Raw genomic sequence first — 23,978 nt, forward strand, 5'->3', positions numbered from 1 at the left:
GCATGACATGCCAGTCAGTCCATTTATTTCCACAGGCTGCAGAAATAGAATTATTGACAAAACAGTTTGGAGGGACTTGTATGTGATTTTGAGAGAAAATGTAATGCCCTGTTTGGCGCTAGTAAATTCTAGCGGGAACCTATTACCAGTTTCTTTACAAAAAAAAAAAAAAAAAAAAAAAGTGTGAAACTTTCTGATTGTTCTAAAAACTGGCTTCATTAATGATCAGCGGGACAGGCTCCAGTAAATCCTTAGCACTGCCTTTAAAGTGTTGATCAAGGTACCTTTGAAAGAGGGAGGCTGCCAGTGGAGTCCATAGACCCAGTTCTCATGGCCTGCCAGGACAGTCTCTAGGGACACAGCAAACACTGCGTGCACGTCTGTAGCAGGCAGACAAGAAATATAAGCTACTGTTAGTTGAACATAACAGATATAAAGGCATGTTGTACAGATAAGAGATGTCTTATGTGATGGAACAAATGAGGGGGACATGTGGTGGTGCAGAAATTACACCTGCTTTTACTTTCTATGACTTTTTATTCTGAATATTCCATTAAAAATTAATTGCACTATATACATTGCACTGATTATACATAAACAAAACTTTGCAAAAAGATGGGCACTTAGCCATATTGTGGAGGCAGCGACCCTGATGTGCCATGAAAACGTCTAAAACCAGCGTGTCTTCATTTGGTTAATTAACACCCGTTTTATCAAGTCTGCGTGACCCCGCTCACCTTTCTCCTTCACTTCAAAAACGTCCTCTTTCATTTTGATGATGCTGTGATCGTCCTCTGTGAGGGTGTCTGTGCCAGACTTGGCACACAGCTTCCACACTCTGATGAGACAGTCCTGCGAACAGCTGGCTAATAACAGCTCCCCACCTGAACAAGTTAGAAAAAGAGGCTGAAAACCTTCATCTACTGCAGGTTTTTTTCTCTCAACTGTTAATATCACCTTACCACAGTATTTACCTTGATTATCTATCATGTTGGCTCAGTTATTTACCTTTGGGCCATTGTTGTACCTGTTTTTTTCCTTGTGGCACTTTGAAACTTACACATTGTAATTCAAATTTATTATCACAGAGTAAAGAGAGACGTTTGAGGGCAGACACAGTAAAGACACACTGTGAAGTTTGCCAACCACTGTAGCAACAGTACTCCACTTCAAGTTAATTAAATTTGGCATAGTCCTGTAGTCCTTTGTCCATTGACAGTGCTTTTCTACAACTGAATGTATCCAAAACCAAGGACACGTGTATTGCTTTCAGGCACCGTATTCCTATCCTTCACAGTTCAATCTGGTCTCCCTTGTCTAAGTAAAACTTGTCTAAGAACCCAATGACCTTGTATTTTCAAGTCTGTAATGGTGTTTGACTTTTTCAATTATCTACCAGTAAAGTAATCTTGGCATTTTACTTGGGACACAATCTGAAAATATCAAATATTTTTATATTTGCAGACCATAATTTGATATTTTCATTATTCAGGTGTTGTTCCACCTGCAGGGACACACCCTGGTCAAAACAGTTTAACTATGCAAGACAACTCATCAGTATAGAGCCTAATTATGTTTAAGGCATTCATTAGGCAAGTTTCGATTTAATATTAATATCAGTGGGTTCATAGAAAATGTTATTTCTGTGATTTTCTCCCTAGAGTGCTTTCTTGATTTAATATTGATTTTTGTTACAGACATTGTTTTATTTTACTTCTATTTGATTGGGAAGAATTCAGAATAAAATAAAATAAAAACAATTTTTGAGATGTTGATGTTGGGTGGCATGGCTTATATTAGGTATCACCATATTCTGATGGGGCAATATCAGCCCGAGCCTAGAGAGAACACAAATGCAGATGATGAAGCTCTAGTCACACACTCAACAGGCAGGTGATAAACAAAGCACACGCTGTTATTTGTTTTGGGTATAACCCCGTGGCCATCAGTCTCACAACTAACAAGAAATTCACCCGTAAGAATTCCTTTACCCCTGCCGCCTTGGGCCTCCTGAATGTTGGCACAGGCAGGAGGATTGTTTGTCAGTCTTGATGTCACGATGTTGATGATGTTGATAATGATGATGATGATTCATTTTGCTACTTGCCTGAAACTCTGCCTTGACACCTTGCACTATTGACTGGCTGCCTGTTATTTGTTGCGCCTGTCAGTCTTATGTTTTGTGCAACACTGTTTTTAATACTTGCTACAAAATGAATTGCCTATTGGCGACAAATAAAGTTGAAACTTGAACTTCAACTTACCCTGGCTGTAGTGTATTTGCTTGGAACTTTATGAACTGTGTGCTTATATTTGGGGAAAAGTTCAGCTCTTATAAAGGAGGAGAATGGGGTGTGCTATTCTTCCATCAAGTCCTTGTTTGAAATCATCTGATTTCAATCAAGGGAAAAAATGTATCGAACTAAAGTTGGAGGTAGATAAAACTAAGGTTTTGAGAACAGAACAAAAACAGAAACAAAGAGTAAGTAAGTAGGTTCAGGCCCTGAATCTCAGTGTTTAACAGCTATGATATTCAACATGTCTGGCCTGCACTAGTTGAAAATACTGTAAAGGAAAATGATCATAAAATTTGCCACAAGCACAGTCAGAAAAAAAGAAAAACAGGAGAAAGATTTCTGACTTCTGATCAAGGTGGAGAGAGATCTTTTATATGGCACATCCTATGGGACGTGCCATAAAAACAAACTTCTCTCCGTTTATGTCTTTCCTGGCTCAGAGCTGCACAGTGTGGAGTGGGTCATCCACTGTGAGTGGGAAGGAGACACTGGCGGAGAGGGCTGGTTAAGGAGATGAAACAACTTTTTCACAGCCAGAGTTGTAGTAAAGTAATGAGGTGCCCTTCAAGTGGGTTACACAATTAATGGATCCTGAATTAAATCCATACAATGCTATGTGTATGAAATTAGGGATGTCACACTTGGTGAAACTAGGGATCGAATATAGTCTACTAAAAGAAAAAGAAAACTCCTCAACAGTAAGCCTGGCTTATCACTCGATCCAAACCCTTGTCAAAGTTCTTCATCATAAGCAGGTAGCTGCTTGCCTGTTATCCAAACAATGGCTCTTCTTGGGAACTGGTTGAAGGGGAGCATGGAGAACAGAAATGCAGAGTGGAAATTATGAACCAGAATACAAAAGTTCACATAGCCAATGGCATGCTACACACTCATTTCCATGCCTGCTCCCCCGAGGAGCATCAGGCTGACTTTGTTAATATAAAATCATTTCACTGCCTCAGTATGACAACACACTATTGCAGCAGTGTCTCATAACTGTCTCATAATGTCTCATAATGTCTCCTATGGTCCAATTATGGTCAGCTCCATATATGAGACTGACAGATTTGTCTTTTTTGCAAGCAAACAGATACTCGACATCCCACCTGTCTTTGAGGTTGATTTATGTGCAGTGTTTTCAATGTAAAGCATGACCACTGAGCCTTAATAATGGGGCAGAGATACGATGTATTCTGCAGTTTACCTCCAGCAATCCTCTCTAGCCTTGAAACACGGTTACTTTTTTATGTTGTTGTTTTTTCTATTGCTCATATTTATTCATCATACTTGCTCTTCTTGACAGAAGGACACAGATGTTATCAAGTAAATTTCAATCTACCCTATATGTTGAAACTGTCATCCTATTATTTTATTATCATTTTCTAACACTTGAATTACCTGCTTTTTATATTCTATTCAATATTTTTATTCCCTGAATTATATTACTTTTTACATGATTTTGCTGTTCCAATGAGCCACTTTGACATGAAATACCAGGGTAAACACAGGCGTTACTGATGGCATTGTTGATGTTACACCTAAAAGGAACACAGCCTTAATTAATGTTATTACTAACACCTGTGTTTACCCTGGTATTTCATGTTAAAATGGCTGCTGTGAAAAAGGCCTATAGCTTCATCTTATATTACACTGCAATGGGTCTGTCCGTGTCAAAAGTGACTGGCTATTTGTTACTAATCCCGCACCTTTCATATGTACAAAATCATGGCTGGACTGGAAAATCCTGGCTTGACAGAGCGAGCTGACAACCGCCCATGTGAGAACAGCCATTAAGCACTGTCAGTGTAAGCCAACTTAAACACAGTCTGACTACTCTGAGCTTGCTCCATGAGGCAGGCACCTCGGGCAGTAACAATATCACTACATCAAACAGTCGTGCTCACCTATGGATGCCCACTCCACCCCGCGAACCCAATCCTCATGGCCTTGCAGTGACACAACTCTCTGGAGCTGGTGGAGAGCAGTGAAAAATAGAGGTCAAATGTTGCTTTTTCCTCAAGCCTTAGAAATTCAAGTGAAAGACTTTGCACAGAAAAAAAAAAAAAACAAAAAACTAATGAGTTGCCCCAGAACTATTGATCTGAGCTTACCTGTCCGTTGGACTGCACATACAGATGAACCCGAGAGTCATCACCCCCACAGGCCAGTACGGGAACTGTGAGAAATGAGGATTAGGTTAAGAAACGGGCATGTAGGCACACCCACTGAGTGTATTTATTAAAACAGGAGCGGGTGGAATGGGGAAGGGAAGGATGAAGTACGGCATCAAACAGAGGACAGGCATGTATGAAAGAAAAGCAAAATGACACGAGACACTTCAAACGCAGATTGCATTTTGAATATGACGTTCAGTTACAGGCACTAAAGAAGTGGTGCAAATTGAGATGGATGACACGGGAGGAGATGTGTGTGTGTATGTGTGTGGTGAGCAACTTAAAGCGTTCCTCTGAAGGAAGGGCTTAGGCTTACCTCTGCTGCCTGGCAACAGTGCCAGAGAGACATCCATCATGAAACCGCTGCCGAATGATAAGGTATGGAGGCATTCAGCTGGGGAACACACATGCACATGGAATTAGACTTTGTAATGCGCCATGAGTAATCTTGCTACACCATAAAAATTAAATTATGCTAAAATATGTGGCTTTCCGCACCTTATCAACCAGGGTTAGTAAATCAACAATCACCCCGATGATTTCTTAAACTGTGAGCAGAGTTGCAGCTGTGGATAGTTCTTATAACAGTATCTGCAGGGAACATTTCTCAAAAGGTTATTTTCTTCTCCCCTCTCCATGTGTAAAGGCGGAGGATCTTTTAAGCTGCCACAATCTGCGCTCAGGCACTAACACAGCATAGCTCGTATTTTCATCTGAAAACACACCCCTGGGTTATGCCCAGTCCCCACACACACAAATAGACAGATGCACTTAATTTCCATAACTGTCAAGTAGCATCAGTGTTCATCTGCACTGAAGCTTGGACAGAAAATTTCAACAAAAGGAAAGCTGTGTGGAGTGAGAGCTAAAATAAACACTCAAATTGCACTTCCTAAAAAGTGCCTTAACTGTGTGAACCCAGCTATGAACATTAATGCAGATACACTGTATTCTAATTAGGACAATGTTAAAATTAACGGTCATTGTGATGCTGTCAGTTTACATCATTTAATAACGTAAACATCGCCATGGGACACTGCACAGTGTGACCAGTCATTTGTGCCCAACATCATGTGGCATCTCCCATTAGGCTTTTTCACCTTTTCTTTTTTATGACACTAACATCACAACATTATATGACTCAGCTACATTACATTATGTCATTTAGCCAATGCTTGTGTCCACAGCAACATACAGTTAGTACATTCTGTCAACAGTAATTAAACCAACTAAATATCACAGCCTTCATCAGCCAAGCCTTCCATAAGAATGAGTAGCTCTAATGGTTTGTACAGTACACATAATTTGTTTGTTCATTAGAGATAGATAGACAGACAGATAGATAGATCTTGTTAGTATTTTTATTTTTTTTTTTACTGCAACAGGCATCCTACTTTGCCTCCAATAATTAAGACATGTTTAATGACCTTGGAACCTAACCAGCCTATTGAAAATCTATACAGAAAAATCATTTTCCCAGTTGCTTTGGGAAAACTGTGGCAACGACTTGCCCTCTGAATCTTGCAGAACACTAACAACTGCTTAATTAATAACAAGACAATCAAGCTCACAAATATCACTATTTAAAATCTGTCATAATTTTGATATCTGCACCTATTTTTTTTTTTTTTTTTAACAGCAACATGCATACTATAACCAGCATACCACAACATCCCATATTTTTGCTGTTACCTTGGGCTCCATGGCTGAGCCACAGTCTGACAGTGGAGTCTGATGCTGACGAGGCCACCAGGACCTCCGAGCCCTGCAGACAGATGGCATCCACGGCACACACTGGAGCAGTATGGCCCTTACACTCCACTGACTGGCTGAACTGGAGAGAGCAGAGCAACACAACATGTTCTACAGGTAAACGAAGCACAGATATGTTTGGATCCAGAGGAACTGCTGGATCAGACACGTTATTTGGGGCTGACATACCTTCCCATTTTGTGTCTCCCAGACAATGACTCGATTATCTGATCCTCCTGACACCAGGTGACTCTCTGGAGCTAGGATAGTAAACGACATCACAGGTAGAGCAGGTATTCATTATACAGCGACCACTGGTGTCCAGCACAAGCCATGTTTTAAAGCCACAATAAAGCAGACTAGTTTGATCCATTTAAACCGGTGAGTCGCTTTTAAAGCCCCGAACCGGAGCTGATTCAAGTCCACCAGTGTCACTCCACTCACCACAGTCCTCTGTGTGGACCCACTGGACTGCATTTACTCTGCCTGTGTGGCCATTCAGGACAGCGACAACTCTTCTCTCCTGGATTAATGACAAAGACACACATGTCGAGGTGAAAAAAGGGCGAACTAACTACTTTTTACTGCGTTGTTTCCCAGTTATATGAACTGTCAGGTACTCGAGTCGCTGCACGAACCAGCGTTAGCTAACTTGGGGTGAAAAAACAACACGTTACTACCTGTGGGTCGTACAGAGCCACCGAGTTACATGTTCCGAAAGCAATTATCCCTCCACGACTCCAAGAAAGAACATTTGGTGCTCTGTTTGCGCTACAGGCAACATGGCATGTTTGCGTTATGGACGCCGCCATCTTGGAAGCTGAAGCCGTGGCGTTACCGTAAATGTGGCTGTAGCTGAACTGCCACATGCCACCAAAAGTTCCTCATTTAGCAATCTACACTTTAATTACCCTATGATATTGGAATATGTTCACGTGGTAAATAATTATTGTTATCGTGTTTATTCTGACTTAGTGGAGGACAAATATAGGGGACTAATTGGTAATATGATGAATAATACGTCCACGATGTTGACACACTAAAGTGCGCTGTTGAGTAATGTCCAGTAGATGGCGTAAGAGAATTAAAAAAAATCCTGCTAGCGTAAATGGCACTTTGTCACTGACCAGTTACGCATAATGATTCATTAATTTCAGGTTTCTTGCATATGAATACTTCGTCACCTCGTAGATTAACTGGGCCTTGGTTAAGAAAAACAGAGAAGTGCAGCTGGGGGCTGGAAAGAGCAAGCGGGATTATCAATGAATATTAAAGATGAGTTAATGTAATTTGAGACACTGAGTGAAAGAAAGTCTAATAATCATAATGTGATACTTAGCCTCACTGATTCCCGCAGGGAAATTGTCTTTTCTATTTGCCTACCAATGAGGCTATTCAAGTGTCTGGCAATGCATTTTAATAAAGTATTGGAAGCTTTATTCTGTTATATATCTGGCCTGATCAAGGCGATGGATAGGAAAACTACAGAAAATCTATTTATCAGCAGTGATTCAAAAGGAAATTACTGATGATATTTTGATTGATTGATTAATTGATTGATTGATTGATTTTAGCTATGGACTGTCACACATAAAATCCAAGAGATAACACGATAAAGCAAAAACGCTTATTTCCAACATGATTCCAACATTTGTACCCTCACTGTGGATTTGCTGCATTGACAAGGCCCAATATACACACTGTCGGACTGTTTGTTATCCCCTTGCCAAGTGTTGACTGGGGGTGATTGGTCACAGCTGAGCTAGCTGCCAGCCAGTCAGCCCTGCTTGTTAGAAGAAGCCTCTGGGTCTTTTGGATTTCAAAGGTTGAGGCAACACTTTTGTCACAAGTAGTTTCCAGGCACCCACTTGACATGATCGGAGAGGGAGGATGTGATGGCGTATGTGAACCCTTGAGACGATATGATAAATGACAATATAGTGAAGACAAGGAGAGATAGCGTCATGTAGTATCCGGGGCAGAGGGGGCAACAGGATGTGTGTGTGGGTGTGCATTGGGGGCGGGGATGCTATGGTTTGTTGGCTTACGTGTACCAAACCCTATTTTGTGAAGCATGTGTGTGACAGAGAGAAGAAGTATGGTTAACAACTCTTGAGTAGAAAATAGAGTGCATCCCTCTTGGTGCTGCTGTCGCTCCCCACGCAGCCTCAGCGAGCTGGCATTCAGTCAGGCTTGGCAGGGTGAGACAACCTCTCTGTGGAGGAGATCCAGTGCATCCATGGGTCTCATGTCAAGAGTGGCAGGAAGGCGATAGCTGGAAGATGGCCAAACAGCTGCATCTGTGAAACAAAAAACAAAAAAAAAAACTTCTCTATTATCTTTGCACTGCTTTGACTGTGTGTTTCTTTCTTTTACTGTAAAATTTCCCTATACAAGTTCATGTAATGACATGATCTCACGGTTCATTTCAGGACACACATATTTTCTTTAAGAAAGATTACAACAGAGTAAGGTAGATCCCTCTCAGAAACATAAACTCATACTCCCCATAAAGAGAGTGTTTCCTCTAGCCAGTAACGATGGCGTCATCCAGTGAGAGCACTTTGTATTCTGTTTCTCTGATATAACTAGTGGAGTGTGTGTGCCAGACTTATACTGTATCTTCCTGTGCCCACATTAAGAAAGAGGTTTTTATCAAAAATCAAAAGAGAAACAGAGACCTTCCTTCATTCTTGGAAAAAAGAAAGAAACACTCAGCTATGGTATTTCAACTATGAAGTCATTATTCTCGCTGCCTAAATTACTATCCAGTCTCCTAGGGGGCCTTGTAGGCCTCTCAAGCACATATCCAGGATGGGGTGGCAGCCTAACTCATAACACAACAAATGGAGAAAAAATAAATAAATTTTTAAAAAGGACACATTTGTCTTGGCCCTTAAGAATTTCATTTTCCTCATTCAGGTATCATTGATAGCATATAGCAAAGTAACTAAAAGTAACTTGAAGTAAATAAAGGCAAGAGAAACTAAATTTAATTAATTTTACATAAAAGTAACTAAACTAACCAAAAGTAAATAAATGAAGCAAAACCTAACAAAATGTAACCATATATGAAACTAAATGTAACAAAAAGTAAGTAGAAGCAACTAAATGCTGTTATAAGAAACTAAAGGTAACCAACTAGAGGTGTAATCAGAAGTAGCCAAATATAACCTAATGTAATGAAAAGTAGCTAAATGTAACTAGAGGTAACTAAATGTATTTCAAAGAATTGTGCCAGCTTGTGCCTCCTGTGTTGGGACAGGAGGCACAAGCTGCCTGAGGAGGTGAAGTCTGAGGCTGACTCAGAGGGGCAGGAGGGGAAACACTCCCTGAGGAGCAAAGGGTAGTTCCCCACACAGGAGAGGTGATCATACCCTGTTCCAGCACAACCCTAATGGTTGGTCTGTAGGTGCATGATGTATTGTCTGGTGCTGATGACTTGGCCCTGGGGGCCCCTGGTGTGGGAGGGGACTGTGGTTGTGAAGGAGGACTCAGTGGTTGAAGTAGAAGATTCAGTGATGGAGGAAGTTTCACTTGGTGAGGGTGGGTAGGGTCTTGTAATGCCTGAAGAGAGGGCTTCAGTGGTTGAAGAGGAGTCAGTGGTTGAAGAGGGCATCTCAGCAGAGGAGTTAAAAATGGCTCTGATTGTCTCAGTGCACAGTAAGGACCAGTGCTGAACTGGATGGTTTCTCTCACTACACCTGAAGACATGGAAAAATAATGGCACCAGTCCTGTCAGTCACTGTCCTAAAATGTCCCACAGTGTCCTGGTGGTGATAATCATAGGCCCATCGGTGGTTCCGTCTGTTGGTCTGTCCACAGGAGTGTAGGACAAATCAGCTTTGTATTTTAGTTAAATGTTACACTTCTCAGGTCACAGGTAGAAAACATACACTATATTACCAAAAGTATTCGCTCACCCATTCAAATGATCAGAATCAGGTGTCCTAATCACTTGGCCTGGCCACAGGTGTATAAAATCAAGCACTCAGGCATGCAGACTGTGAAACAAGACATTTGTGAAAGAATGGGCCGCTCTCAGGAGCTCAGTGAATTCCAGCGTGGAACTGTCATAGGATGCCACCTGTGCAACAAATCCAGTCGTGAAATTTCCTCGCTCCTAAATATTCCACAGTCAACTGTCAGCTCTATTATAACAAAATGGAAGCGTTTGGGAACAACAGCAACTCAGCCACGAAGTGGTAGGCCACGTAAAGTGACGGAGAGGGGTCAGCGGATGCTGAAGCGCATAGTGCAAAGAGGTCGCCGACTTTCTGCACAGTCAGTTGCTACAGAGCTACAAACTTCATGTGACCTTCAGATTAGCCCAAGTACAGTACGCAGAGAGCTTCATGGAATGGGTTTCCATGGCCGAGCAGCTGCAGCCAAGCCACACATCACCAAGTGCAATGCAAAGCGTCGGATGCAATGGTGTAAAGCACGCCGCCACTGGCCTCTAGAGCAGTGGAGACGCGTTCTCTGGAGTGATGAATCACGCTTTTCCATCTGGCAATCTGATGGACGAGTCTGGGTTTGGAGGTTGCCAGGAGAACGGTACATTTCAGACTGCATTGTGCCGACTGTGAAATTTGGTGGAGGAGGAATTATGGTGTGGGGTTGTTTTTCAGGAGCTGGGCTTGGCCCCTTAGTTCCAGTGAAAGGAACTTTGAATGCTTCAGGATACCAAAACATTTTGGACAATTCCATGCTCCCAACCTTGTGGGAACAGTTTGGAGCGGGCCCCTTCCTCTTCCAACATGACTGTGCACCAGTGCACAAAGCAAGGTCCATAAAGACATGGATGACAGAGTCTGGTGTGGATGAACTTGACTGGCCTGCACAGAGTCCTGACCTGAACCCGATAGAACACCTTTGGGATGAATTAGAGCGGAGACTGAGAGCCAGGCCTTCTCGACCAACATCAGTGTGTGACCTCACCAATGCGCTTTTGGAAGAATGGTCAAAAATTCCTATAAACACTCTCCTCAACCTTGTGGACAGTCTTCCCAGAAGAGTTGAAGCTGTAATAGCTGCAAAAGGTGGACCGACATCATATTGAACTCTATGGGTTAGGAATGGGATGGCACTTCAGTTCATAGTATGAGTAAAGGCAGGTGAGCGAATACTTTTGGTAATATAGTGTAGCTCTCATTAGTATATTGCAAAGCTTCAATTCATTTGTTTGTTTTTTGGTTGCTGTATTGCACTGTTTCTGCATAGCACTGCTCTCTTTTTTATTGTTGATTGAGCTGAATTCATGCAGGTGAATGCCTTTTTTTACATCAGAGTGCTGTTTTAACTATAACTATAAAATAAGTTCTCTGCAAAGTAAATTGATTAAATTCTATTCTGTCCCATTTTTCTGAAGGGAACAAAATAAGTACAGTCAATGCAATAATTAACTCAGACAAAGGGAGGACCCATGCTGCTGACTGATAAATGTTGAAATTCAGAAACTGGACTGTATTGTCAACAAATAAATAACAATATTTCTACAGTGTGAGAGCACTGTTTAAATGTAATTTTACTATATATACATATACATATATATATATATATATAATTTCAACTGTGTCCTCAGTTACACCCTTTTAGGAAACTTGATTGCAACTTCTGTCAGTTCATAAATCAGTTTATAAGTTTGCATGTTTCTCTGCTGTTACTTCTACCTGCACAGAGCATTTTAGACAAATGCATAAGCCTTCAGATAAGAGAGAGTTAGATGGTAACAGAACGATAATGAGTGTGTGCAGGATGTCTGATTATGTAACAACAGAAATGCGGACAGAAAACAAAGCAAGATTACTTGGCTTGGTGCTGTCTGTGTGGCACTTTACTGCTGCCTGTTTTTGTTTACATGCAATTAAATTAGCCTTGTCCCTCAGGGCGTCTATATTAGCAGCAGTGCAACCATGGGAGAGTGATAAATGACAGACAGACTGATGACCCGCCCCTTATTAACATTGCTTCTTTGTTTTCCAATTGGAAAATCATACCAAAAATAAGTCTCATTTCTATCCAGTTTCTTATGCAGTGGTCATTGATAAGTGTTGCCTGAGCCAGGGGCAGTGTAATCTCTCTATTAGCATAAACACTTTAAAGCCAGCCAGGTTCAAGCTGATCTAACATGGAAGGACAAGTCCTCAAGTCTTTGTCAGGGTCAGTCAACAATAACAGTGCACAGCCCACCTAACGTGTACAAGGACACCTCACCGCTGTTTGACCCCCCTCTTCCTCACAGAGACCTGTATACTAACTGCATCACTGTAAGTGAGTGGGTTCATCTGCAGGTCCCTTTCAAGGACACATCACCCCAAAGTCCTAATATTTTGGAGTGATCTTTCTGTGCACAAATTCATCCGTGTAATCAGCTCAGCAGGTTCAGGGTTACACCTGCCTAAGAGGTGTGAGTGAATGTGTCAATTGTAGTACGAAGAGCACACGTCACACTCCTGCCATCTGGTCCATGAACTGTTTCAATGAAGGGCAATTTTCATTGTTATCTCATGGTAGAATATGCAGAAAATGATATATTTTAAAATCTTCCAAAATCCCACCACGATCCTGCCTCTAAATCCTACCTATGAATCTACATATCCAACGGGGGATATGAGTGAGTGAGTTCATTTTACATCTTGCGGTGTGCAAAATCACCATCTCTTCATAAGCTTTACATTCGGCTCAGCAATTCCCATCCCAAGAGCTGTACAGCCAGAAGGAATGAGAGAGAGAGAGAGAGAGAGAGAGAGAGAGAGAGAGAGAGAGAGAGAAAATAAAAAATATCAGCATTTTTGAAGCATGTAGAAAGACAGTAGCAGCTGTTAGCAAGACAATCACACAATGCATAAGCATCTTTTATTTAATGAGTAATACCCTTGGACTGTGCCGATGAGTGTACACAAAAGGAACCTTGCTGCTTGTAGGGGTTTTCAGGCAAATTGTCAAAAAAGCAATGTGCCTAAATGAGATTAGAGGCAGAGGAGCAAATATTGAATATTCCAGAACAAATAGGATACTGCTAAGAAAAGCAAGCCTATTTCCCAGTTAGGGGTACTGTAGCCTACTGTCAAACTCAGCGAGCACAGGCACACTTTTTTGTTTTTGTTTTTGCTGTTGAGCTCTTGGAAAGTATTTGTCAAGTTGATAAGGGATTGATATTTCCACTGTTTCAATGTGGCATATTTATCACCTTATTCTCACTTGCAGGACTTGTTTTCCAAGAACAGAATAATTGAGGCCGACACACGTTGATACAAAGCAAAGCGAGTAGCCTGAAAAGAGCATGTTATCATCTCATTGGTTGATTAATAAGCCATATAGATGTTATCCATTTAGTAGTGAACCCATTCATCAAAGTAGAGCACACACGCCTGTGTCCTCATAGCAGCCAAACTGCTTGCATGCCTTTATAATGATGCACACCGTGGTGTGTGTGTGTGTGTGTGTGTGTGTGTGTGTGTGTGTGTGTGTGTGCATGTGTGCGCACGCACGCGTGCATCACCTATGTAAACAGTGAGGGTTTAGACTAAAGCATAGCTCTGGGGTTTTAAATAAACACAGGCTGGGGATGTGAGTGGCAGGCAGTCTTAACACACATGCAGACACACTGTAACATATTCACACACCACCACGGCTGCTGACACTGAAAAGTGCTAGCCACCATAGTTGATGATAAAGCAGGCAGCAAAAGCCCTCAGTACTAAGGGTGCCACAGTGTTTATAAGCCATATCTGCTATCAGCCATCTGTTGTGGTGGTAATATGAAGTGTTGCTCACCACTTGTCACCCAGTGGCTGAACTTGTAAAGTTAGAAATAGCTACTGGGGCTGACTTAGGATACTGGGAGTTTGGCAGCAGTTAAGACAGTCTCTGATACACATCAGCAGACACAGACATGTGTTCTGGGTGCCAATATGGAAGCAAATCTTCTGTTCGGCCACAACATGACAAGACTAGTAATGATGTACTAGGAATGATCCCAGGAGGAGTTTTATTCTCTCACCACTTTGGCCTGCCTCCACTTTCCCTACATCTCCAGACCAAAATGATTACATTTATGGCAAACATCTGCAGTATGTCCACCCATTCACAAGTGAAGCACACCTTCACAAGTTCATTTACTGATCCCACAGATCCACAGTTGACCTGATGGATTTTGGGCACAATCTTGATCGCACTAATGAGCGGTCATAACGAGACTTGTACCAGTAGTCCAGAAATCTGTTCAAATTCTGTCCAGGGAGGACAGTTTTGTTTTCATTCCACACAGGAAAACCCTAATCAGATTTTGTTTCTGCTTGTTCCATTTTGTTTCAGATAACAGACAACAGCTGCTGTACCATAGATTTTGTTTTTTGTTTTTTTTTTAGATTTTTTTTTTCTTTGTTTGCTTGCAGGTGTGTAGATTTTTAGCAAAACCAGAGCAGTGTGGAAAAATAAGAATAAAGTAGTTAAGCACATAGACTTGAGTACAACAACACACATCTCAGTCCAGATATGTTATGGGCCTTCCTTCATCTTTGGAGTCCAGCCAGTCTCTGCCCCTTTCACCCCACCATGGTGCCCCAGACAGTAAGATTACAAGAATTCAAACTTTAACCAGATAGCTCTATACCAAGGGTAAAGTTGGGAGTATTTTAGGATACATGTTGCATTCCAATCAGTGATGCTGTCCCATGAGGCTCAGTACAGCTGGGTTTGATTGGCGTTTCTGGCATGTGTTTTGAGAGGATGATATCGGATTCTCGGACTCCGGGGGGATAATATGGGATTCTCTTTCTGAGGGATCAAACCGGCTGTATAGGAGCATATTGCTCTTCTCTGAGCGGTAGGTTATTGGATACACAGAATGTCTTCTGAAATTGGCATCTAAGAGCAACACAATAACACGGTAGCTGTTAGAAGGATAAGTCTATTCAAATGTAAAAATCCCACTGTACATAACAATAAAATCAGCTAGACTAGGGTCTCAGGCTTTGAATGGCAACACAGCACCGGAAAGAATTGTTTGCAAAAGCATATCTCCAGTATTTCTTTCTAGAATGATTTTCATTTACATAAAAGCATCCTAGGTAAATGCATGGGCAATATTGCATTTTGCATCCAAATGTTGGATTTGGATGAAGCATTGTATTTCATACTTTTTTATCTTTTATATTATTATTTATTTCAAGTTTTTGTTTTTTTTTAGGAATTTAAAACGCCCTTTACCTGAAAAAATACTGTAGTCAGTGTTAGCATTGCCTAGAATTACGTAACAGTTTATTGCAGGCAGAATGATAGGCAACAGCAGGGATTGAAGCCTATGAAGCCTAGGATCAAAGCAGTCATATCCCCTGGCTATACATTTTCTCATTATATACTAAATTCGTCGGAGAGAAATAATAGAGAAATCATTTGACGTTTTGCTGGGGAGCCCCTTCTTGGCCCCCCTGGGAACCCCTGAAGCAAACATAAGCAGGTAGACAACAATGAAAACCTGATCGAGGAGTGTGTGTGTGTGTGTGTGTGTGTGTGTGTGTGTGTGTGTGTGTGTGTGTGTGTGTGTGTGTGTGTGTGTGCGTGCGTGCGCGTGCTCGTGTGCGCGCGGGCGTGTGTGGTTGCCCACAGTGGTGTGCTGCAGTCCGCTCCCTGCCGTACTTGAGTAAACTACATGGACATTAGCGGGCGCAGCGGCACAACCACCGAGCCGGAGTGGATTAAAACGGCATGCTTGTGCTAGAGAAGCACTTGACAAACGACTGTGTTACCAAATAAGAAATCCCGGTGTGTAATAGGGAGTCTGTTATACCAGTTTGCTGCTGAGAAACAGCAAGGGGAGGCTTTTGGGAAACTCAGCCGTGCATTGTATCAGGCAGGCAGAGCTCGGCGGGAATGGCTTCATCTCCGTGCGGCAACAGTAACTTTGATTCCGGTCTGGAAATCAAAACTCGCTCGGTGGAGCAGACGCTTATTCCTTTAGTATCGCAGGTGAGTTGTACGTGTAACATAGCTGTTTAAACTTTCTTCCATGTTTCTCCATGTGACGAACAGGGCGTTTAATAATCTTTTGTCAGGTTACTTTAAAACGGTGCCCCCAAGCTACTAACTCTGGCTTCATAACAACGGTTCCGCTAGAAAACACAAGACCAGCTTTAACCTCAGCAGAAAATAGACTTTGCTTCATATGTTACACTGTTACTACACTGAGACTGCTGTATTTGCCTCTGTGTTTGTTTCTCGGCCCGCTGTGGAAAGCCTTGCTGCGTATAAAGTCTGTCACATGTTTGGATATTTTGAGTTTGTACGCCGTGTCGCCTGTGCTCTTGTCAATATCGTGTGCTAAAAGGCAACGTTGCTGTGATTCAACACTTAAAGTTTTCTACAACGTGTTCACGTCAAAGACATCCAGAGAGATGCCTCAGCCCACAGATGCCTGTTTGAAAAGAGTTTTGTGCTGTTACACTGGACTTGGTGCACAATTACATAACTGTTTATACAGTAGGTGGGGAGGTAAGAAGAATGGGGGGTATTGAAACCTATGGGCAGAAAAATTGGAGTGAAATTGGAGTGAAATCATTCTATTCCTCTTTTAGCTGGGAATCACCCTATAAGTCATGCAGGGACCCCGTGGTGGTCTCCAGATCCCACTTTGGGATCGGCTGATCTAGAGGACATAAAGTTTTCACAGAAGTCTAGTGTTTCTGCTTTGCTAATCCTGAACAGCAGTGACCCCCACCTCTTGTAATTTGGCCACTTTGAGGCACGTGTTTTGTTTTTCAATAAACATTGGGGCGATAAAAAACAGCTACTCAAGGCAACTCCACTCCTTCAACAACTCCCCTGTTCTCTTCTGCATGCATAAAACAGTAGTCCTAGTTTTAGGACTACTGAAGTACAGGTCAGTGAATGAATGAATGAATGATTTTATTTTGCTGGTGCAACAATATGCTCTGCAAACTGAAGGCCTTTCTATTGATCTCTCATCTCAATTATGTAATTTCATGCTGTTCCATTTTGGAGCAATTTACAGTCCTCTTTAAATAGGGTCAGCATTTTTTCTTTCATTGGTCTGATATTCAAGAAGTCACATGAGATGGAAATTAAGTTGCATCACTTGAATAGGGAAGTTACTTCCAGTCTTATACATGCTAATTTCCCCTTGTTGTGCAGGAGGCTGAAGGTCAGAGACCTGTAAATAGTCTGTTGTTTCCACTGAGAGACAGTGGCAGAGAGGGGCAGTACACCAGTGGGTTAACAGGGCCTGGGACAATACCATGATAAAGGGTCTATCCCACTGCCTTTCCTATTGTTCCTTCCTCCCTTTGCACTGGCTAATTTGAAATGTGTAAGGTCATTTCTCTAATGAATGGACACAATTTAGAGTCATGAGATAAGATCATATGTTAGGATTGTGCTTTACATGGAGGCTATTTATTCTGTCTATTTATTGTTACTGTCAATTATCTGTTTTGTCCATATCAGACCTCCTTCCTCTGATCTTCTATCCTTAACATGTACTGTGAAAAGAGAATGTGATAATGATAGAAATCGAGGGTAAACCTATACATGTACTGCTATATTTACAACATCAACTGTAAGAACATTTTAAAGGAAGCACTTTTGATGAATTGTGCTAAACAAACACTATACCTGCCATACTTATCTATTATTTACGCTGCAGCAAACTTGTTATGATGCACCACGGCCAGATACAAAAGACTGGCTGTGGCTCAAGTTTGCTCCTGTAGTTGAGGGGCGAGGGCTAAAGAAGAATGTGGGTGTGCAGTGTAATGACTTTCAACATGTTACCGTTAAGCATTGAACAGTGGTTCTCAAGGACAAACTTTGTCTTTTCTCCGATTGTGAGGCATGTCCCCATAGCAACAGAGCTCTGCAGTGCTGAAGAAACAAACAAACATTTTTTTTTTTCCAACTGTTTACTCCATATGGAATATTTTGCTGTTATTGTTGTGATGTCATCAAGGTTACAGTCGCTCAATGCTGACTGGCACAATCATTCCGCCCATGTGAGCGCTTTGCATTGTATAGAGGTCAAAGATTGAGCAAGGGTGTATTGTGCGTCTTTTCTCATTTAGGAGGTGTGTGTTGTGATTGCACGTCTATCTGCGCACAAGCCTATGTGTTGCTGGGGTCATTAGATAACTATCGAGGAGGAAATGAAAGAGCAGTGTCAGTGAGGAAAGTCCGTGCTCGGGAAGGTTATTGTGTTGTGCACTATCCCCTTCTTGTATCATGAGCTTCTCTCCCTCTTTTCTTCCCTTACTCTCCCATACCCTCCCCTGCCGTCCTGCTGTATGACGTTGATCTCCTCAGGCCTCTGTTATCAGCTTCACTCCCACCGGGGTGTAATTACAGGCCAGGGAGAATCCTGGGCTTGCACTACATATACACACACACACGCACACACAGACACACAATAAACACAGCACACTAAACACATGCGCAAAGTCCCTACACCCCTTCTCTTTTTGTGCTTGTATATTCACCTGTCTTGTACATTCTTCATGTGTACAATCAATTTGACTGTCTGTGAGCGTTACGCTCACTGTTGCTGCCTCTGTGACTTTTTGTAATTTATATGTATGTCTGAATGTGTCTCGCCTCTGTTTTGGTATGTGCCCACCTGGCTCTTTTCTAACTGCGTCCTCCATCATTTTGACCATTCAGTCCACCCTCTTCAAGACAGAAGGGGCCTTTTCCTATTCCAACAGAAGCACCTTGCACAGCCTCAGATTTTCTAAATGTGCTTTAGTTCACCCTTTCTGTTGCAGTCGTTTCCGTACCAGTGGAGATGCATGGGGACTGGGAGGATAATGAATTGCCCTGGAGGTGGTCAAAAGTGTAATGGGCACCACACAGACAGAGGGGAAGGTAAAAGAGCGTGTTTGCCATTGTGTGTCCTACCTGCGATGTGGTCCATAGTCAGCTGGCGGGCAATTAGGGATAATCCGGTTCCCTTTTCCTTGAGATCTGATTACTGTTTTGAAGTGGTGATTAGTGAAATAATAGTTGTGTTCTGGGGTTTTTATAATTAGGGTGCGTTCCAAAGTAAAAACACACCAGGCCTGTCTGGGTGCAGCGATGGTGGTCCTTGAGTTGACGAGGTGTAAAGATGTTTTGAGGTAAAGTCTTGTGGGAAGGCATAGGAGCGGAGAAGTAATACTTTGATCAGATTGGTGAACACTTAAACACTTGTGACACGCTGGCCTTGTGATTACATAGTTGTGCTGGCTCCGTCATTTTTCTGCAGGGCTAAGCCAGGAGTTTCTTAAAAGATTTTCTGCTATAATTGGGTCCGGAAAATCCGTTCTCTGTCCAAGTTTGTTAGTGTTGAGTTTGTCATGCCTCCGGAGGTTCTGTGGTGCTTGCAGTTTTGCCTTCTGAAGTGCTAAAAAAAACGACTGTGGGTAAAGAAAGCATTTTCTTGTTCATTTTGCTCACAAACTGGATTGAAATGGCACATTTATTGCCCATACAAAACCTCAGTGGCAGGTTTGAGCGTGTGATTTGCTCAGTACATTAGCATTTTGTCAGGTAACTCCTCCATTGAAAAAAATGCTGACACAAAAAGTGGTCAATAAACATCCTTTTTACTTAACTACTCTGCAGCCACTGCTGCTACTCTCACCCTCATCTTTTTCTATGGAAATGTTGGAAATGGAGTTTTATTGAGATACAAAGCAGCACTGCCTGCTAATGTTCCCCACCCAGTGGTGAAGTGACATGACAAACGTCCGAGTAGTGAAGTTGTTCTTTATACCTAGACAGAGAAGCATTAGTGTTGCCACGAGCCCTAACAGATCAGCTTCCTCCAGCCATATGATGATAATGAAGACAAATGGGTCCCTAGCTTGAGGGTGAAACCACATGAGGATTATACTGCACCACAGGCATGCATGCGTGCACATTCACACACACACACACACACACACAAACAAGCACCCACCTCCTCGGAATGGGACAAAACAGGTCTGTATTTGTCCATGTTTGGGTGTGTGGCAGAAGGGCAGGGGATTGTGGTGAGGTTTGTATATCTGCATACTTTGGTATGTGAGAATGTTTGCTCACAGACGACAGAAACTAAATGAGTTTGTGCTTCTTGTGTGAGGAGTTTTGTGTGTGGTCCCCTGCATTTTGTGCGGCGATGCATTCTGCAACGGTGACATCTCGCTCTATCAGCAGCGTGGAGGTCTAGACCAGCACAGCACTATATCTGATAACAGGTTTTCACAGTCCGCATCAAACCGGTTATTTGAGGCCACTATTCATTTCTGTGTGAGGGCACAACCAGCGGGCCGCTGTGAGGATTAGGTAAAGTGTACACCTACGCACACACCTGTTCATTCATTCTAGGGCTGAACAATTAATCTAAATATTAGCAAATTCGCAATATGGCAAATTGCCATATCCAGATTGCAAGAGCTGCAAGTTTTTAATAAAGGCAAAATATGTAACAAACCACTGTTGTAAATGAAGTGTGTATGGGGTCATTGAGATGCCGTGGCCTACAAGTCCTGCACTCCAGATGTAAGAAAACTCAAATGATAATGCAAAAATGATCATTTTTACTACAATGGTGAATCCTATTGCATTCACAATATCTATAAAATTATGCATAATATGATTTTTTTTAAAACCATAGTTCAGCCCTAATACATGACTTCAATTATTCCCCTGCACACTGTCACCCATGCATCAGGTATTCACATTTTTTCTCTCTAACTATGTGGAAACAGTCAGAGCAAATGGCTTGGTGTTTTTGTCACCAGGTCCCATCAGCTCAGTGATAAAATGTGTGAATCACAATGAACCTGACTCACATTGTTGAGTGAATGAGTATTCGAAACAAGTGCTTGCTCAGTGGTTTGTGGCATTGTGAGACAGTCAACAACCCTGTGTCATCAAATGGAGAATGGATGGAACTGCATTCGCTCCCCCTCCCTTACCTCACCCCTCGTTTTCTAGTCAAGTGGTGGCATTAGTCAGGTATCTTTGTCCAATTATGGAATTCAAGTTCCCTCTCGCTCATTACACTCACTCTTATACTCTCTTGCCTCAATCCCTGTATCACTCCATTGTCTGTCTCCCTCGCTCTGGCTTTCTCTCTCTTTTTTATGTGATCTTTCTAGCGCATGTACACATACAATCACATGTGCCAGCTTGGTATGACCCGTGTTTCTCCCTTGTCCTCCCTCTTATGCTCTTCCCACCACTGCTGTCAAGGGAGTCATTACAAATTGCTGTTCTTTTTAAGTGCCAATAAAGCGGCCTGTCTCAGATGTCGATCCATTGACCTCTCCCTGGCTAATATACTTCCAGATGAGAAATGTGTGTGTGTGTATGTGCTTGCACGTTTGCCTGGATTCTCCACCAATCTAGCCTAGAGGGATCAGTCACCCTAGAGAGAAAACAGAGTTAACCTAATGGTGCAAAAGCTATCTCAGCCTCTGCCATTTAGGTTATCTGAAGTCTGTAGCTAATAGTGATAACCACTCTTAATTGTCTCAAGCAAAGCCTCTGCCTGTGAGCAAGAAGTATTGCTATGGCCGAGGGGTTGATAAAGTATTGATTAAACATCCTATAGTCCCATTATCAAAGAGTCTCAAAAGGCATTACCAATGGTCTCATTGCTCAAAGTCTCTCCAAGCTCCACTTTGTGTCAATTGAAAATGGAAATCAGCTTCAGGTCACTAGTTTCAAAGAAGTATCCGAGTGAACAGCTTTCTTCATTTACAAACCTAAACTGCGTCAACTGTCAGCTTAATGTCCAAGGAATGAAATAAAAAATGATATTGTTTTGCTTGCTTGCCTTTATGTTTACAAACCCTATAGTGTTTTGTCTACTCCCTGCTTTTTTCCCTCTGGCCTTCTTCCACATCCAGGTTTGATGGATCCACAGTCAGGGGTCCTACAAGCCCTGAGCAGGGTATCATAATCCCTGGATTTCTTCTTGCTCAGTGTCAAGTGGCAGCCTGGCCCATTACCAGCTTGTATTTATGTACTTACTTTATGGTGATGAGATGTCTGATATGTCTGCGCTCTAGACAAGATCTCTATCAGTACTAATGTAGTGCTTAATGTAGCATAGTGTTTGGAGTTGTCCAGCCTCGCTGACAGCACCCCCATGGATTGAAACAGATGCATAAAACCATGCTCAAAACTCCGAGCCAAGGACATACATGCGTTCAAACACAAATTTCTATGTAGACACACACAGGCCATCTGAGTAGCAGGGGGAGACAACTCACCAGAAAGTTTTCAAGTCTGATTATCATGTTTGATATTGCATTTTTCCCCACAGAATTACTGTCTGTTGACACTAGAAATAACCAAATTATATAAATGTATAAATATATAAATTACAGGTAACAAGGTAACCTACATTTGGGTCCACAGACATCTAAACACCCTTACATGAGTGTGCACCCCCCTATCTCTTAATCTGTCTCTTCCTTTAAAGCACCGAATCTGGGGACTGACAGATAGAGAGACAGAAGAAACACAAAGCACTACAATATATGCTTTCAGGGAAGAGATAAGAATATGAGCAAACACCCACATATGGTAATTATGTGAGCGTGACACTCCTGTCATGTATTGCCAGACATATCACACAACATATCAATACTGTCAGCTGCTTGGCCAACTGCAGGCAAATAGCATTTTGCAGGTGTTTATTAGTCTCTCATTACTTGCCTTTTAGAGGTTCCTCGGCTTGGTCTAGTGATAATTCAAGTCTTAAGCACATGGCAAAGGCTAAGAGCTGCAGTGACACAGGTGGAGAAATTGTGCCACTGGTACTTATTGTTGGTTGCACTGGATGTGTGTGGGCACGGTCTTTTAAAAATCATATAAATAAATGTAATCAGAGTAAACACAGAGCAGACAGAATTGCTTGACATGTATCCCATACCTCTCCAAGTCAACAAGTTTGTTTTCTTGCTCTACCCCCACCAACACTGCTGACTGTACCACAGAGGAATCCTTCAGTCTGGCTTGTATGTGTTAATTGCTTTCTTCCAGCGTCTTTGAACTTCTCCCCTCTCGATAATGAGTTCCTTTAAGGAGATGAGGTTTGACATGACAGAACAAAGAGGGTGTGAAGGAGAAAGAGAACACAGAATACCAAACTTCTTATCTTCCCCGATTGTGAATGGTCAGAAATTATAAATACTGCAGGGTTGTTCTGCTTTTCCACCTTTCTTGCTGTGATATAAATTTTGAATTTGTCTAGATCTATCTGAGACCTGGTTAGAAATAAGCAGGTATGGAAAATGCTCACGGACTGCAAAATGGACTGCATCTGTTAAGAAGCATTTTTACTGTCATATCACTACCGACCAAAAGCTTGTGATAAGCAGAACATTTGGCGTGGCTCTCTAGATTATGCTACACATTTGCCTTGGCCTCTGTTCACTTTTGATCATTAACTATTTGGAATCAGTTTTCTTGTGAGTCCACAAAATCAAGTATAATAACATGGAGACTTTATGATATTATTGTCTCAGTGTGAGAAGGTATTGTTATTTAAGACGCTATAGCACCTTGTTTGTATGCTTCCCTGGCTTTCTTGCTCTGCCCCATTTTGCATTTTTGTTTTCTTCTCACACACCTTGCTCTCTCTCTCTCTCCCTTTCTTCAGCCTTCTGCTCACTTCTTCCTATCTCTCTCCACTTATCCCCCTACTTTCTCGCTTTCAATCTCTGTATCTCTCCAGAGAGTCCAGTGTCCCTGTATCACCTCATTAATT

General features: G+C 42.0%; 2 protein-coding genes across 3 annotated transcripts in view; one reads left to right on the forward strand and one right to left on the reverse strand.

Moving 5' to 3' along the window:
- elp2 (elongator acetyltransferase complex subunit 2) overlaps positions 1 to 7,080 on the reverse strand; it is a 29,039-nt gene extending 21,959 nt beyond the window's left edge. The window contains exons 1-9 of one of the 2 annotated variants that reach the window (XM_030064062.1): positions 6,904 to 7,080; positions 6,668 to 6,746; positions 6,413 to 6,483; positions 6,164 to 6,305; positions 4,788 to 4,865; positions 4,409 to 4,473; positions 4,202 to 4,268; positions 738 to 884; positions 285 to 380 (exon numbers count right to left, since the gene is read on the reverse strand). In XM_030064062.1, the coding sequence (XP_029919922.1) occupies positions 285 to 380; positions 738 to 884; positions 4,202 to 4,268; positions 4,409 to 4,473; positions 4,788 to 4,865; positions 6,164 to 6,305; positions 6,413 to 6,483; positions 6,668 to 6,746; positions 6,904 to 7,035 (877 nt within the window). In that variant the 5' untranslated portion in view covers positions 7,036 to 7,080. The remainder of the gene's footprint in view (positions 1 to 284; positions 381 to 737; positions 885 to 4,201; positions 4,269 to 4,408; positions 4,474 to 4,787; positions 4,866 to 6,163; positions 6,306 to 6,412; positions 6,484 to 6,667; positions 6,747 to 6,903) is intronic. The other variant, XM_030064063.1, reaches the window with a different exon arrangement.
- An 8,807-nt stretch (positions 7,081 to 15,887) lies between these two features.
- ctnnal1 (catenin (cadherin-associated protein), alpha-like 1) overlaps positions 15,888 to 23,978 on the forward strand; it is a 50,620-nt gene continuing 42,529 nt past the window's right edge. Inside the window, exon 1 of the mRNA XM_030064236.1 lies at positions 15,888 to 16,195. Coding sequence (XP_029920096.1) covers positions 16,100 to 16,195 — 96 coding nt within the window. The 5' untranslated portion in view covers positions 15,888 to 16,099. The remainder of the gene's footprint in view (positions 16,196 to 23,978) is intronic.

Source organism: Myripristis murdjan, chromosome 11 (assembly GCF_902150065.1).
Source record: "Myripristis murdjan chromosome 11, fMyrMur1.1, whole genome shotgun sequence".
Classification (NCBI taxonomy): domain Eukaryota; kingdom Metazoa; phylum Chordata; class Actinopteri; order Holocentriformes; family Holocentridae; genus Myripristis; species Myripristis murdjan.